General features: G+C 42.7%; 1 protein-coding gene across 15 annotated transcripts in view; it reads right to left on the bottom strand.

Annotated features, from left to right (window-relative positions):
- CAMK2G (calcium/calmodulin dependent protein kinase II gamma) overlaps positions 1-17,841 on the bottom strand; it is a 119,070-nt gene that overhangs the window by 12,213 nt on the left and 89,016 nt on the right. For 5 of the 15 annotated variants that reach the window (XM_085583508.1, XM_085583509.1, XM_021548901.4 and 2 more), the window contains 5 exons: positions 16,294-16,334; positions 7,685-7,717; positions 3,815-3,883; positions 2,167-2,211; positions 1,468-1,516 (listed from right to left, as the gene is read on the bottom strand). In XM_085583508.1, coding sequence (XP_085439634.1) covers positions 1,468-1,516; positions 2,167-2,211; positions 3,815-3,883; positions 7,685-7,717; positions 16,294-16,334 — 237 coding nt within the window. The remainder of the gene's footprint in view (positions 1-1,467; positions 1,517-2,166; positions 2,212-3,814; positions 3,884-7,684; positions 7,718-16,293; positions 16,335-17,841) is intronic. The other 10 variants (XM_085583510.1, XM_021548909.4, XM_021548953.4 and 7 more) reach the window with 4 other exon arrangements.

Here is a 17,841-nt window from a genome sequence, read left to right as displayed (position 1 = left end):
ATTACCAGAGCTGGCCATAGCACAAACCACTACTGTGCAAACTCTTTCCCTCCCAATCACCATTCAAATGCTCCCTTCTATTAAAATTGTAACAAAATTTTCTAACCTCTGCCAAAAAACCCAAAACACAGTTTTGATCTGTAGCAATGTCGCCCTACACAACTCTGTACACTGACCAGCTGCATTCCTTCCTCCCCACCTTCTATTCCAGTCCTAGACTTTTCCTTGCAACATTTGTATTCCTGACTTACAACACTCATCAGCTCAGCTAGCTCAACCATGGGACCCCTCCAAAATAAAAGTACACAGGAGACAATACCCATTTTGGATGGCTATCCAGCAGAGATGATAAATCAAATTTATTACTGCACTACAAAATCCATCCAGTTCCTGTCCCTCAAAGCAGGTTCTTAAACCACGGCTTACTCTTGGGCAAAAAGGTAGGAGCTAAAAGACTGTCCTGTAATGAGGCCAGATCTCATCTGAAACAATCTGTATTGCAGAGCTCATTCACTCACATGTGTTTCTGCTCCCCATGATTCCTCAGAAGAGAAGCCAACAGGTTGTGACAAGCCATGGGAAAAGCATCAGGAACTACCCCACTGGCAGCAGTGACATTGCTGCTACATCACAGGGTCAGCACTGATTTTTCCCTGGCTATGTAAGTCAAATGAACTAGAGGGAGAATGCGAATACCTCTGCTTCAAAATGCAAGTTATTAACACATTTTTCCCCGAATGCAAACTACTGTCATCCATCTCAAACTTGTTTATTCAGGAAAAAGTCTGCTCCTCCTTCATTGGGGGGGGGGGTTAGGCAAAAGATAGCTGCTCAAACAACACAAGCAGATATGGAACTTGGAGCTCCTTAATTTAAAGAGTTTTACAAGTACACAATATTTATGATATGGTCACTGAAAGGCATGGTATCTCTTCTCAGCCTCTTCCTCTATTGATATCTCAGTCAAGGACAACAGGCTGAGAATGATCTTCATCTTAGAAAAAAAATAGACCCAAAGAGAAAAATAACAAGGGAAGTCTTTGCATGTCACAATAGATATTCCCAGAAAGGGGTGAAAAGGGAGACTGAGTGGTAACAGAGAGGTTTCAACTCTCTGTAATCTACAGGGAAGCACAAAAACACAAGCAGAGTTCAAACCTCTAGGGACTGGTAGGGTATTTTTCATACCTAGAAATGGACTGGAAATGAACAGATTATGATATGTGCAAGAAAAGAATTCCAACTCTGAGACAAAAACAAATTAGCTCAGTGTTTATATACCACAGAGGCCAAGTCAGATGGTTCTCCAATGCTCGGTCCCACTGTGACAGGAATGACAGCGTCATGGCGAATTTATGAGCTGAGTCAGACACAGAAATCTGGGAAGCTAGTTCAAGGCAATGATTGAATCTCTAGAATCCCTTGCCTACACTTAATTGTATTAGAAATTACAGGCAAAATACCTACCTTTCAGATCCTCATCTTCAGTTGTGGTGTTACAGCTCTCTGTGGAACCCTGCATGGCAGAACAGAGCATTACCAACCATCAGCAGTTGGGAGAATGAGCAAATAGTTTGATTTCTTTGTGAAGAAAGATGGGGAAAAGCACAAAAATGTTGGCAAGGATGGAAGGGAGAGGATGATACAAGGAAGATTTGAATGTAAGCAGGCCAAATACAAAGCATAATGTAACAGCATCTCTGCTCAGCTTTTACATGTTCGAGCTCTTAACCCAGAACTTTTACAAGTGTGAAAGTTACCAAGCTCTGTCAAATTAAATCTAATGAGAGTTGCTTCTCTTTGGAAGAATAGCCACAAGAAGCTAAAGAAGGGCTGCTAGGCTTTCTCAGAGGAAGTGTCCATTTGCAGAAGGAAAAAAAAAATTATTAAGTGCCTATATCTCCTCTTCCATCCCACATATGAAAGAGAGTGCTGGTTATACACCACAATAGGAAAGATGTGTTACTATCTGAACAAGTAGTTGTCTTTATTCAGCCTCTTTCAGAGATCCACAGCCATATAGCACAACCCTCCTAGTCTATTGTCAGCAGTATTCAGGAGAATGCTACAAACCAGACATTGGAAAGGTAGAAACTGAATTAAGACACATGAAGACAAGAACAAGAGAGAAGCACAGGTTTTTCTGGCAACACTCCCATCCCTTACCTTTATGCCATCTGTAGCATTATGGACAACAGTTGTTTGAGGCTCCTAGGAAAGGATGGAAGAATCATTAAACTCTAGTTCCAAAGAATTCTGTAATTCACTTTCACTCCCCAGCAAGTGGAGAAAAGGTGACTGACATTTAAAAAAGTCAAATCAAATCACAAACTCCAAACAGCACACGTGTGCCTGCGTGCGTGCGCACACACTTCCTGCACAGGTTTCATTAAAAGAGAGGCTGCACTAAAAGCTACAGTCACAAGGAGACAAAGCCCCCAGCTTCCCTGCAACTGCCCCTAATTCCCAATTCGTTCCCAGTGAACCAGGCTGGCACAGACACCAGGGGGCAACCAAGCAGCCCGTCTGCACCTCTGCAGCCCTTCATGAGGTAAGGACCCCTCAGCAGCATCCTCACTGGAAAATGCTTCAGGAGAGGGGGAAGAAAGGATAATACTGGGCTGGGGCCTTTGTCTCCCAGTTTTTTGGAAAGATTGCTGGGTATTTTACCCTAAAAAGGGGACATTCATAATTTCCATAATAAAAATGGGGTGAACCAGACCACCTCAATGCCTCTCAGAGAGGAGTTGCTAAGGAACTGTGAAAAAAGGCACATTTTTCTAAAAGTCTCTGAAATTAGCTCCAATTTCAATAACAACCATATTTAATAATTTAGAAAGGATCTCTCAATATCAAAAACATAATGAAAAAGCTAGTGAAAGGAAAGCAGAAAATTATGAAGTGTCCCAAGAATTCTTCATTCTACAACAAAAAAACCCCAACACCAAATCCCACCTTCCCATGCCCCAAAAACACCAAATCCAACTCTCCAGAGACAGACAACAAAGAGCAGCTACCGGGCCTATGGGTGCTAACTAGCTCCTGCACTCATCCTTTCATTACCAGGACAAGACTTCAGGATCCTGCTCCATCTCCTCCCACTGCTGCTGCTCTTGCTGGGTGGCTCAGCAAGGGCAGCAGGGATGGTGCTGGGCAGTGCTGTACACTCACCCATCTGCCTCTGCCACCCGCTGCAGTGCTGCCTGATCTTCCACGGCTACTGAGGCAGGCCACACACCCAAGCTGTGCTGTTCAATGTTCTTGGCACTGGCACTGAACTGGCACTACAGAGCTTGAACACAGGCCAAACAGAAAGTGGCAGCCCAGCAAGTCAGTGAGCTGCAGGAGGATCAGCTACTCAACTGGGCAGGCCAAATAGGCCAGCAAAGGATTCTTCTAAAAACCCTTTGTCTGCCCTTTATTATCTAGTGTCCTGAAGCCCACCCTCCATTTCCTGAGCATTGAAGAGTGGGTGGAGCTTGACACTCTCTTCTTCAAAACCATCCTCCCCAAAGCCAGCAGGAACAGTTGAACAGGACACACGCAGAACTATACAGGGGTGGCACACGGGGAAGTCCAGGCAAGCTGCAATCCCCACATCCAACCACAGCTCTGCTCAGCAACCCCATCCCAAAGCCTGTGAGGCTGTGATCAGACCCCACAGCAGCACAGGGACACAGACAGAACGAAGCCAAAACAAAGCTGAAACAGGGTGCCACAAGCAGCACTTGGGAAGGGGTTTGGGAGGAGAACGGGAGAGGACAGAATAAAAATTAAACCAAACAGTAAAAAAAATAGCATTTGGGGAAGATACCATGGACGTCTGCACTGGGGGTGTTTCTTTTGCAGTGCTTACTATACTGGTTTTGTTGTTGCTCTGTGGCTGAGACAGAAAAACATGGTTTTAGTTCTCATGCTGGGCAGCAGAGGCAGCAAGAAAATGACAGTATTGTTTCAACCCCAACCATCTCCTCAGACCCAACCCTCCCCACAGGCTCAATCACCAAGAAGGGGGAGGAAGGAGGAGTGCTGCCCCAGTTGCTGGACATCATCCTTCCCCCAGAGGCAATAGAAGTTGTAAGGTATGTACCAAAATTCTGGACTGCTAGAGCTATAAGGAAGGAAACAGAAGGCAAAAAGGCAGCAGCCAAAGGGGTGGGGAGAATCCTCCAATGAGCACTAACAAAAAATATCTGGTGAAGGAAAATGAGACATGGCAGCTGTCCTGAGAGAAAGAGACTACAGAAGTGAGAGACACGCAGTAGTCATGGTCTCAAACAAATGGGAGTCAAGTCTGAGGTGTCCCAAAGTATACAGAAACATTATGTGATATTGCTGAGAGCTCCAGGGAATCTACTGAGCCAAGTAAAAATGTGGTCAGCCCTAGAAAAGGTAGAGAAAAGGTAATGTGTGATATGTTGTATCCCTGCTGTGACCTGAACAAAGAGACTTTCAGGACCACAATATTGAAAGGAATGGGATTGGGACATAAGGAAAAGGCCATACAGTTCCACAAGAATAAAGTTCTCTGGATGGTGCCCAGCAGCTTTTCATCTTTCCCCTCTTCTGACTCTCCTGTAGCTGTGGTAGAAAAATAAAATCTCCATTTCCTGCATTCATACAGCACAACAGTGAGGCCATCACCAGCTTGCTGAAAAGAATCATCCCATTGAGTCATGTATGTCAGGAATGAGCCAAGTCTATGTTTGTAGGAAGCCAAACCTTTCCATAAGTACAGGGTTCCTAGCCCACAAATCCAGCCCACCTGTGACCCCCACACAGGTCTACATCTCTTCCTGATAGGCACCAGCAGCAAGGTCAAAATTGTCTCTGAGGAGCCTCAGTCACACTCCTTATTCTACAGGTCAGGGCACCAGGGGAGCTCACAGTGGTGTGTCCTCGTTGCAGTGGCTCTCTATCTCACTCAGGGAGTGCAAACTCATACTGAAAAACATCAGGCCCTCATCACCACACCACAAACAACACAAAGAATGGAGACGTCAAATGCTAGAAAACATCTGCCAAAGGTATAATTTTGTCAACCAGTGACAGATCTTATAAGACCGAGAATTAAAAAACACCTACTAACAATTTGTCTTTTCTTCACAAGCAACAGGTCTTGGCTTAACTATCCCTTTTGGAGAGGGATAGGGGAGAAACAAAAGAGGAAGATGCGGCAGGTGGAGGGGGAGGAAGTAGAAGAGAGAGAGGCAGAAATGAACTCTTTAGAAGTCTGGGAAAAAACCCCAAACATTTACACTCAAACTCTAACCTAAGAAAGGAGAAATACCATAGAAATTATGGTTTGCTGCCTCTTTCTATACATCTCTGCATTATCCTAAGACTCTGGCCTTCCAAGAGTTTTGTTTTATGCATGTATTTCCAGCCTGATGGCAGAAGAGATGACAAGTCACTGTGGATGTCGAAGAGGAGCAGATCAACCTGAAAAAGTTAATCCCAAGCTATTTTGTGGCACAAACACAAACTTCTGACAATGGTCCACCTTTCCACACAGCACTGAGGCTCTTGTACTTCTTCAGAAACAGTGATCCTAATGCAGAGATCTATCTTCCAAACATCTTCCAGTGAGAGGAAGGTAACCCATTTTTCTTAGCTCACTGGGATAAGAAAATAAAATTAGCACGGAAGACGCTATACAAAAATAATTAGGCTTTATACCTAAGGCCAAATGGGGAAAAAAACCCAACAAAACAACCAAAACCTAAACAAACATCCACTGTTCCAAATAAAAAGTTGACAACAGCCTGTTAGGAGTGTTATGTTGCCTTATAAAGTGCAAACCCCCACATACTCAAAGCACACAGCCCACCTTCCACTCTGCACTGAGCACCCAGCTCACCCACCATATTCTTCCCCAGCCAGTGGGCTGAAGAAGACCCAGTATCATGTTTGCTAGTCCAGAATTCTTTAGCATTTTACTACAGGATGCTATCCCACAGAAATTAGAGGCAGCTTAGCCTGCATGTTTTTCATAGTTCTTTCTCAGGTGAAGGAAGGTATCTGACATATTGAGCTTCCTGCACACACATCATGTGGCCATCTAACCAAGTGCTATTCCCTGGAAGAAGCTGGCCTTTCCTTCCCAGAGGTGCAGGCAGCACAGCCAACTCTTATCCCTCCCTCCCCGCTGCTGCCAGCCAACATCAGTCACTGGCCAGGGTACAGTCCTTGGTAATTCTGTACAACTCAAGCTCAAAGAGGTCCATTCACCTAAAAAGGTGCTAGGCCCTTCTTAGGATCTGTAACACGATTCGTTTTGGCACAGCAGTTGGTAACATTTCCTGAGCTTGACAAGAGACAGACAGACAGACAGGCACGAGCAACACAGAGGGTGCAAGAGAAAGAAAACAGACCAGTGCTCATATTGTAGGGACACACACATGTAGCCAGCTAAGAGAAAGTAACTACCAACAGCACATGGGCTGTCTCTGTTTTCGGCCACTTTCACTACTTCCATGTTTCCAGAGGCTGATGCTCACATGGTTTACATATCCCAGGTGCTTTAAAACAATATGCAAAGGGAATTTAAATATTGCTGGCAGTGGGAAGTGGGCAAAAAGAAGGGCAAGAAAGGCAAAGCAAACTTCTGCCCCGCATAAAGGCAGGGCTGGTGAAAAGTTAGTCACTCACTTCATATTTTCAAAGCAGTACTTTGGGATTGCTTTTTTTGTGGGGTTTTTTTACACAGTTTTAAGGTGTCATTGAAGGCAGAAGAGGAGAAATATCTTCCAGGCAGTAATGCAAAAACAATTATTCTGCTGTCTTGGTACTGCAACATTCCCACTTCTATCTGAAATGGGAGAAATAGCTTCTGTTATTTTTCTGTGCACAGGAATACAATAACTAATTACTGTCCTTTGGTTACTGTTCATATCTTGCTGTTGAAGTGTGTCATTGGGCTGTGTATGACTTCTGACAATATGACACTGGCCAATTTCCTCTTTGGACCCTTGAGAGTGGATTTGACTACTTTTTAAATAAATTCTATAGATGTCAAACACCTTGATGGATGAAAAAGGAAATGAACATGGGGGGCAGTTACTGGGTATTTGGTCATGCTGGGATACATAAACAAGATGAGGACAAAAGGAAGTTGTAGATTATAATGGCTCTGACAAACTTTTTCAGTAAGTATGCTATAAAAAGAAGTGACTGGCAGCTCTGAGCTGCCCAGGGGTGCTGTACCCACACATTTCATCTGAACAGTGGAGCCCCGTAAGTCTCTGCCACATCTGGAGTGACTCCCAGTTTGTTCTACACTGCAAGACTCCTATCAAGGATGACGGCACCAACACCAGGTAAAGCACCTGTTCCTCTTTTTGGCACCTCTGCAACAGAATGACAAAGCCTCATGTCTAGGCAAGGCACACACTTGCTCTGCTGAGCCCAGGAGAAGCACTGTCTTTTTTCATTTCACACTCAGAGCAGGCAAAGTCAATCTGAGTTGCCATCAGCTGGATTTTCTGCACAAAATGGGAGCTGTACGTGGCCAGAGGATCACAGAGCCCTTCTGGTGAGGACATGGACCCCTGAGTGCACCCTGATCCCCCCCGCCACCCCCTTGCACGGACATGCTATGTAGGGTGATGAGCACAAGCCGAGCGTGCATGGCATGGAAAATGGCGGAGGCACGAATCGCAGGCAGCTTACGGGAGGTGCTCACCATCAAATGCACACTGGAGCTCGACTTCCTTTTCTGGACACATCATTGAGAGAGGGAAAGAGAAGGGAAGAGAGGAGATGAGAAGAAAAGCACAGAAACTATTCACACATTAGTGTGCCAGCAAGGGCCCCCCTGCCAATAAAGCTCCCCTGAGGCAGGTATAAGCAGCAGCAGAAATGCACAGACATGGAAAAAAGGAACAGAGAGAGAAGTCACCATTAAAGCACATAACTACACACCAGGGGAAAGGGCAGGGCTGAAGACTCCCATCCCCTCAAACACTGAGGTCAGGACATAGGTGTCCCACACTGACATAAGGAGAGAAGAAAAGAGAGTAATATATATGCACAAGATGTGGGATACAAGGGCGTGTCTCTGTGCTCTCCCATCTCAGGAAATGGGGCAGCTTCGCCAGCCAAACTGAAGAGGTAGGCAGAAATCCCTGTGTGTTCATATTTGGAGAATGCAGAAGTATGTTTGCAACTTAAATTAGAGAGTAGGGAGGAGGTCACAGCAGAAAGGCATACGCAGGGACTAAAAGAAGAAGAGGGAACTTGTGTGCATAGCATGGGGAGGAGAAAGGCTCCCTCACATAGAATTTGGGGCTGATTGGAGAGGTAAGGTGCACTAATGCTCAAACAAGAAAGATAGAAGCACTCAACAGCCAGAACACTTTGCACTCTCAGATACTTAGAGAAGAACAAACAAGTTCAAACACTACTCAACCTTCTTGGACTCTACTCTTGTTCAATGGCATCTTCAGTCATCGTCAGAGACTCCTTCACACCAAATTGCACTCTCCAGTAAATGAAGCTCAGCATGCACTTCTCTCCTCTTTCACTAAACTCTTAGTGTCATCCAGTTCAAGCTGAGCCTGGCAGGTCTTTCAACATTACAATGCTATGCTTTCCCCTTGCTGTCTCCATGTACATTTTCCATCTGCCCTTCTCCTTTGGTACTATCTGGGCTATTTCTCTGCTGCTTACTACAGACTAGCCCACAGAGTAGTATAGGACAGCACAGCTCCTGTCAGTCAAAATCCACGATGGTGTGGGCTCAGTTCTGTAGCTCTGGACTCTGCACACTACCAGAGCAGCCCACAGACAAAACAGGCCATGGAGCTGTAGCTTCCCACTTCACACACTTACTGAGCCTTCACAGCTCTTACCTTCAATATTGGCCTTCATCCCTGCTATCCTCACATCAGAGCTCAAGCACACACACACTGGCATGTCTTTGAAAGCAGAAGTGCCCATGTTCCCCTCATACCCAGAACCACATTCCTAATCACAGCATGTAGTCCACAGTCACACAGCCACTGCATGAACAGACTCAAACTAGCAAAGCTTCTGCCTCATCTGATCTTTAATTCCAGAAGAGACAGACTCTGATCTGTTTGCCATTTGGATCACAAATCTTCCGGTTCATGGAGGCACAACACAGGGCTTGCATTACATGGTTAACAAATTTCTGTTTCCTCTCATTTCTTTAAGGACAATTTAGCTTCTCCACAGGCTTTTCCTCAAGCTAGAACTAAAATAGCATGTACTACCAGCACATGAATATAATGCTTAGACTGCCATCAACCCAGAGAAATCCTTGTACCCCATCACAACAGGGAATTTTTAACTGGGAAAAGTGAAAATTCACAACAGTGAAAAAACACTGTTTTTACTTTTAATGTATTCTGTAAGCTGCAGCAGACAAAAACAAACGATATGGATCCTGAGGTAAACCTGTCTCTAAGAAAGACAATCTCGTTTGAAATTCATACTGACTTTCAGTAAGTTACAAAAGATAAAAGGGATAGAAAATGTTAGAATACAAGCAAAAGGTTCAATATGAAAATAATCAACCAAGCCATGCAGAAAACAAACACCCTCCTACACAGAGGCACAAGTTACACTAACACAGAAGGAAACAGAACCCTCTGCAGATCAGAACTTAATTAGAGTACAAGCTAAATTTAAAACAGTGTTAGTCTATTACAGGGCATGATGTAGTGTAGAAATCCCAGAAAGCACATTATTACTGGCTACTATAAAAACACAGGGAAGAAAAGCTGTGCATTGTGTTTGCAGTATGAAAAGGGCAGGAAGTGAGGTCTGTGTTATGCATGAAAGTACTACTAAACCACAAGACAGGTTAGATAATGCCAACATGAGGCACTAGCAGTAAGTGCTAAAGCATCAAAATTCATTAAGTCAAATCATATACAAGGAAGTTACTAAACCAGATCAATCTCCCAGTATATCTTAACAGCTGCATCAGAACCATCTACTGTTACCTGCCCAAGGTGACTAGCTGAGTGAGCAAAGCTTTTTGTTCTTCTTGTAATGTGACTGCAACTTAGCAAAGTAAATAAGAGAACAGAAGTTTAGTTATAGAGTTCTCTTTCCCTTCCATAAAACAGAACTCTCTAAGAACTACTAGGCAGGGCAGAGATGTCCCAGGGAATGAAAAAAATTGTTAAAGGCCAACACAGCCTATGGTAAAGTATCTCACTGATCACTTTAAGGGTTTCCCTACATCTGAGTGACAAAACATTCTCCCAAAGCAGTACAGACAACAAACCTAGGGATGACCGTTTGTTACAGTTCTATTTTTATTATGTGTGTGAATTTTAGGTGTTCATCTCTCAAAGAGGAGCAGGTTCTCTATGGTGAAACTTAAGGAAGAGTCTTGCTTTAGGTAACAATCAACAGAAGTCAGCAGATGACAGAAGACAATCTGAAGAATCACCTTCTCTTCAGCATGGCAGCCATACTAGAAATGGCGAGCGTAAATCATTCCACAGCACACGCTGAAACATACTATAAGGAGTAGAGTGATTAGAGTGATTCCAAGCAAGGTCCCATTCACAGTCCTGGGAACTTAATATGGCTATTTTTTTTTATGACAGCTTCTACATGCAGTTCTCCCCCAGCCTGATACAGTATTTATGTTAAAATATCATGCTTGCAGCAACTCATATTCCTATGGAGAGTACAGTAATTTCAGAACTTATGGTAGAAAAAAAAAGTTGAACTAAAAGCAGATGATCATAGTGAGAGTCATCTTGAACGAGCAAATTGGAGGTCCTATTTCTACTTCTGCTTTAGCCCTTTTGTGTGATACTGAGCAAATAACGTAATCTTTGTCAATCCATCTTCTCTCTTGCCCTTTTGTCAGCTTGTCTATTTAAATTGTAAGCTAAGTGGCAGGGATTTTCTGCTTAACCACCACTAACTAAGCACACTAGACCCTTGATCTCAGTTGGTGCTTCTAAGCATTACAACAATGCAGTGAAAAAACTGACTGCATCAAAGGTGGATATAATGTGCTACTGGATGTCAGCACTTAAACAGATCTGAAGCACTCCCCAGGTGTCTTCCATAACACAGTTCAGCACAAAACTCTGCTGTTCAGATGAACTTGGGCTCTCCCTGTTTAGCTTCACCATAAACAATCTTTAAACAGTATGTCATTAAGATTATAACAAGTCTGGATACAGAGATAGGAGCATTAATTCCTGTTGGTCATTGTGTGAATGGTACTTGACCCTTGCAGATTTTATAGGTTGCTTTTCGTTGCTACTGTGCCTTCTCTGTTTAAGACATGCTTTCACCAACTGCTTCCCAGCAGCCATGCCAGTTTACAGAGCATTCTTCCTTCCCCACATACTCTTTACTGGGCAAAGGGCAGGGCAAGTAGTACACATCAGGCATAAAATGTACACTTTACTGCAATATTTCTTACAAACAGCAGAACAAATGGTATTTGGTACCTCTTTGCAGTTATGTAATATATAGGGCAGATTTTAGAACATTAACCTTGTTAAACCAAATAAATGGATTTTTCCTCTTTCAGTCAAGTTCTCCTTTCAGCTGTAGTAAAGCTATTCAGCTTTTACTGGGAAAAAAACTAGAGTGCATGTGGCAGAAAGACAAGGTAGAAAATCAACAGACTTGGCAGAGCATTGCAAGTGAATGCTGTTAAAAATCTCCTGCATCCCACAGCATGCTTGACAATTTACTATCTGCATAGTGTTACATTGGGCCTGAGGAACATTACTGATATAATTTTGTAAATCCTAGTAACAAACCCAAGTGGTCAGAAGTAAACAAGAAAGAAAAAAAGAAACTGACAAAGAGCTTAGAGAATGACTAATTAAAAAATAATTACCATTACATGCTTAACTGAAATTAAGACTTTGTGCATTAAAAAATTCTGATTACAGAAATTAGTCTTACAGGCCCTGCTAGAACTGGAAACACACACAGCCTCTCACACCAGCAGGAAGTGAAATACCCCTTTGGAAAAAAGGGAACACAACTCTTTGAAATGCTACCCAGGGACAAAAAAAAAAAAAAAAAAAAAAATCAATCAGCAGTAGGACTGTAACACTCACTACAGGGAGTCCAGACCCTGACAAGCTTAGAGGAAGGACACTCAGCATAAAGTGTCCTTAAGCTCCATCCACGTGTTTACCCCAGCCCACTCCTTAACCCCTCTCACCTTGCAGTAGATGGCAACTCCAGATTACAGTTAGAAAGGGGAACAAGAAAACAAATATATCTGATTTTGAACTATCTAAAGTAAATTTTAAAATGGTAGATGCACAATGTTGCTCATAAATTTAGAATTTTAAAAAGATACCTGGGACCTAGTGTGATGACCACAAGATATGTGGTATCTTACTGGGGCTCTGCAACTCGTCACTCAGCATCTTCTAGCCTCACTTTCTGGATTTGAAAGCTGAAAACCATATTCCTTGGGGATAAAACTTGGGCCTTCCTGCTGCTACTCCAACAGCCCGGATCCAAATTCTGCTTGAAGAAAATGAGTGCAGCACTACAAAGGTTTGGTGAGCAGGCAGAATTTAAGATTCAAGGCAGTTTAAATCATTCATTATTTAAGATAATGGAAAAGTTCTCAAATGCCAAGCTGATGAAATCTCTACCAATTAGCAGAATTAGCACTTGAAATAGAAGCAACAGTGCAAAATGAAAGCCAGGAATGCTTCAAATAAAATTTGGAAAGGAATTTGGTGGAGGGGGCAGTAATATCTATGGAAATTTATCAAAACAGCCCCTGTGTGGACACACTAGTATTGAAATTTTTAAAAAAAAATTTCTTTCCTGTCCTCCCCTCCTGATCTAAGCTTCTCCCACTGCCTTCCAAAATGGTATGATCCAAGTAAAATGCATACATCCTCACTACTTTAGTGCTAAACTTTGTTCAGTGAAGGATTTGAGCCTATTGCTAGAGAAACAAAAACTGTGCTTTTTTTTTAGTATCAACTCAACACAACTCAAGCTAGATGCTCATAGCACCATGCATGACTATCAAATAATTCCTCTCTCATTTATGCTCAGTCAGCAAGTACCTTGCATCAGAAATTCACCAACACACATTTTCATGGTGTTACTGGGAATAAAACACGAGAAAGATGTGTATGTCTCCCCCAAGCCAGTGTAATATTATGTAATAGAAACTCCCACTATCCTTGTCAAACAATGGGGAATTCTAGCACAGTCAGCTCTGAATACCAGCCAAAAAAGGGGAAAGTTACCTTGAACAGAAAGTAAATTAAGACAAACTGTTGGTGCTTTTTTCTCAATGTCTTTAAAGCCATTAAGTTTTACACTATTGTAATAACCTATTTGTGGAAGAAATACTCTTTCAATTCTTATCTACTTTGTGAATATCTGTGACAACAGTCTTATGGTGCAAAGTCACCCTGCATCAGATAAAACCAATGAAGAAACTGAAACATATTTTCTCTCAAATCTCCATAAAGATTTCAAGATTTCTTGATTTCCAAGAAGGTTGTAAGAGACAAACAGAAAACTCAACAATCAAACAAACCAGTCTTCTTATCTGGAGGAAACATGAGAAACAGCCTAACCAGATGGCATGTGGTCAGCAGCAGACAGCAGACTCCAGTTAGAAGTACAGCATGCAGTGCTTGTTTTAAACCTACATTGGATGTAGAATAATTTGTGTAGGAAGTGGGAGTGAAAAGGATACCACAAAGCTGAAAATCTGGGTGTTCAAGCCATGGTATTTGTGCTCTGCACTACTGCAACGGACAGGAAATCATTGTTTGCCACAAGTAAGACCAGATGCTCTTACCTCAAGCAGACACTGGCACAATTTTTCTGTCAGAACTGTACAGGGTGAGAAAGTGAGTGGAGCTAAAATTACAAGTTTCCTGCATAAGCAGCAACAGATGAGAAGTATGCTGGTCACAATGGTGAGGCCACCAACCAGACACTAACCAACCCAAAGACTGTCCTCAGCAGTCAATGGGCCAGTACTGCTCCAACAAGCAAATGGACATGGTAAAAGACTACACTTCAAATGGGATGCAGCACCCATTACAGTAGGGCTAGGAAAGAGATAAGCACGTACACACAGAAATCCTACAACAGAAGCGTTAAGGATGTCCTGCTAACACACACAGAACATTGAACATTCTCTGTCTTGTCAAAGCTTAGCACTGGGGGAAAACAACTTGTACTTTTAAAAGTCTATATTACTGAGCAGAAGAGTAACTCAAAACAGGAGCTTTAATAAGATAGACATTATTTATTTCTGAGTTTTAACACTTAAAGAAATGAGAACTCAAAATCCATACCTGAAGATAGACACCATTTAGGAAAAATGGGAAGCTTAAACACCTCTCCTGGTGGCCCTCAGCTCAGGGTGAACATGAACAATGCCCCTCATGGACAATACTGAGGTTCACACTGCAAAGCCAGACTGCTGTAACACTTTGGAGGGAGGAAGCTGCATGGAAGAAGCTGCAGACTCCTGACTGCAGGTCTCCAGTGTCCTGCAGAAGCAGCAGTTTCCAGAGGACAATCTCAGTCACCATGAACAGAGAATGCTATGCTCTCTAATATACCTTCCACTTTATCAAAGTATTCAATTACACATACAAGGAGCAACATACACTGCAAAGAGATGAAGGAAATCCAGAATTATCCTTTTCACAGAGGAAGACATTGTGTACTCCCATGAACCAAACACCACAAGCTTTCTATAGAGCTGGAAGGTTCTAACGTACAGGGTCTCTTTGTAACTATATTACCAGGAAGTTGTGCCTCAAGATTTATGTGTACATCCTTTGTCCATTTTTTAAATATTTTAACCCAAGATGTGACACTCCCTGAAAGCTTGTTAGAAATCAAGAATCCTACGAAGAAAGCTATTTTTTTTTAGATAGGTAACAAAGCTTTGTAGACATGTTGATACCTGCTGTTTTTCCAATTACTTCTCTCCTGCCTCATTGGGATTTTGAAGCAAGCACCTGTTGGTTCTCATTTCACAACATTAGGGATAATTCATGCTTATTCCACTGGATTCTATTGTAATGTTTTAAGTACCAACAGATGCAACAACTCGAACATACTTGCTGTACTAGCGTGCATGTGTTCAATGCATGTCTGTACAAGAGGCAGGCTGGTACAATGGCCAAAAGCTCACTCTTGCAGGCAAATATCAAAGACAAGAATCCTAGGGCAGGAACAGCATTTTCACAGAGCATTTTGATAAAAAATTAAACTCCAAAACCTGGACATCAATAACGTGGACAAACACAACTCTTCTGAAAACACCTCTTTTTCCAGCAGCCTACTTGTACTGTGAGCCCTCTGGGAACAAAACCTCATTAAAATAGAAAAGGGGTCAGAGAGCAGGAGAGAACAAGTGTGCTGGTTCTACAGTGTGAATGTCAGCCCCCTAGCTTGGAAGGAAAGAAGACTGCCCACAGTGCTAAACCAGGAGATTAACTGTTCCACCTAGTAGCTGTGGAGAAAGGTTTGGACTTCAAAGGAAAATGCAAACAAATAAACTCAACTCTTCTTTTCCATGTGGAGGACAATAACCCTTCAGAACAGTTAGGGGAGGCCATGCTCTAGCCTATAATTGTCTCTCCTCCAGTACCAGACAGTAAAGGGCTGCTGAATGCAAAAACAGAGCTTTGGCAAGGGTCTGTGTGACCTCCAGAAATAAATGATGACCATGCAACATAAAGACTGACATTCAAGGGGGGAAAAAATAATTCCCTTCAGAAGGGAATAGGAGAGTGCCTCAACTTCAGGCACATGAACAGAACTTTCAGCACAATCCTCAGTTTCTGTTCTGTCCAAACATGAACATTTGGAGGCTCCTCCTTCCCCACCCTTCTTCCCAGCTCAGCCTTCAGCATCCGTCCAAGTGAGTAGACCAAGAAACTTCCATGGGGTTTGCTGAGTATATCATCATCAGTCATTCACAATTGCTCTGTGCAATTTTCAGTCAGAAGCACTGAACAGAACAGACTAGGCAGAGGTATATGTAACAACTGAGCAAGTCCTTGGTCTTTCTAATCCAGTGCTGACCAATTCTCTATACATCACAGAAAGGGAAAAGGAATTCCTGCTGCTGCAACAGTCCACTTAACTAGTTATGCAAGTGAGGAACACTAAGATCCCACCCAGGGCTTCATAACAAGACACTGATTATAGCAATCCAGACCACAGGACTATGGTTTTACCCTGGAAAGTGACAGGCACCAGAGGGATTGGCTACCTTCTGTTCAGATGGTGGAGAGACAGTGAAATGGCAAAGCAAGAACTTACCTTCACTCCATCTGACTTCTTGTTCAGCAGGCTTTTGGCAGCTGTGGAGAAAAGCAGAAGTAAGTCAGATTTTGCTTTCAAGACTATCTTCTCTCTCTTTCTCTCTCCTTCCCCACCACTTCCCTCAAAAATGCACTGAACTTCAGAAGGACAACCATCCTGCTAATTCCTCTCTAGCAGCAAGAGACCTAGAAAACAGGACAAGTCACTCAACAAATTCATCCTGATAGGAGAGGGTCATCTATCATATCTATTGTTCACCTATTAAGGCAAAATACCACTTTCACCACCTCAAGAAGACCAAGTCTGAAAAGGTAATTTAGAGCTTCTCTGTCAATCCCCCACTCACACACTGTGACCCCACCCAGACGTGTCAGCAGTTAGAGGGGCAAAAGAAACCTTTGATTCTGATTTTTGCAATAGGATAAATGCTGCACCTGTAAGTGCATACATTCACATAACAGATGTGGCTTATAAAGGGGGTGCTGATAATACAGAAGCCTTCTAATTACTGTTATTCACAGTTTCTCTGGGGATAGCTGGATAGCTAAAAGCGACTGAAAAAGTGTAAAAGGCAGCATCTGAAAACTGTTAAAAAAAGGAAGAATGACAAAAGAGACAGGGAACTAGGCCAAATTTCTTAAATGAAAGATAAAAGATACTCTACTGTGCTCAGCTTGAACAACTGGCACTACCAATGAAACTGAGAGAATGATAAGGCCTCACAGAGAGCCCACAACAAATGCCTGGCTGGGAGTGATAAAGGAGCTGCTTCATCTATGACAGCAAAGTGGTACCATGATTGTCAACAACAAGATCCCATGTACAACTTCAACAGATACAAACCATTTCTTGTATACTTATGAAGAATGCATTCAGTTGTATCAACTTCTGTAAACAGCATGCAAGTAGCTGTACTGTACCAACACATGCTATGGCTCTCCTAAGCAGCTAGCTTCTGGGTCTGGGCACCTGGGTTTTAGGTGCAGCAAAGATGAGGCCTAGAGAAAAGGCAAGTCCTAAGACAATGCTGACATGACTATTGAAATTTCCAAAGACATACTGACCAACAAGAACAGAGTGCTCAGTCTCTCTAGAAGCAGCAACATTAGGCAAAAAATGTTTGTGCAATATCTAATCAACTGTTCAAATTTTATGTCAACCACATTTTCCACCCTGCCTTCCCTACAAGACCCTACAGACATGGATTAGCTACACAATATTAGCTGAGTTGGTGCAAATGACTACAGCATCTCCTCCCAACAAAGAGGTGGCACTCCATATAAGCTTACTAGAATCTTTGAATTGTTTTCCTAATTCTACTCTCTAATGCAAGTATAAAGCTAGATTACTAGATAATTTTATTTTCATTCCAGCTCTCAGAAGCCAAGAACATTGGAAGAACCTAATGCAGAGGTTTTCTGAATGTGATATGTCAGCAAACAGTGTTCCAATGTGCACACATGAAAGTGGGCAAAGCAACTCATCTGCCCTGCAACAGTCTCTTTTCTGAGTGTACACATATTAAAGCATTGCAAGACTGCAAGA

The sequence above is a fragment of the Lonchura striata genome, chromosome 6, assembly GCF_050655825.1.
Source record: "Lonchura striata isolate lonStrDom1 chromosome 6, ASM5065582v1, whole genome shotgun sequence".
Classification (NCBI taxonomy): Eukaryota; Metazoa; Chordata; class Aves; order Passeriformes; family Estrildidae; genus Lonchura; species Lonchura striata.
The sequence above is the reverse complement of the archived record's forward strand: the minus strand, read 5'-3'. Positions and strand labels throughout refer to the sequence as shown.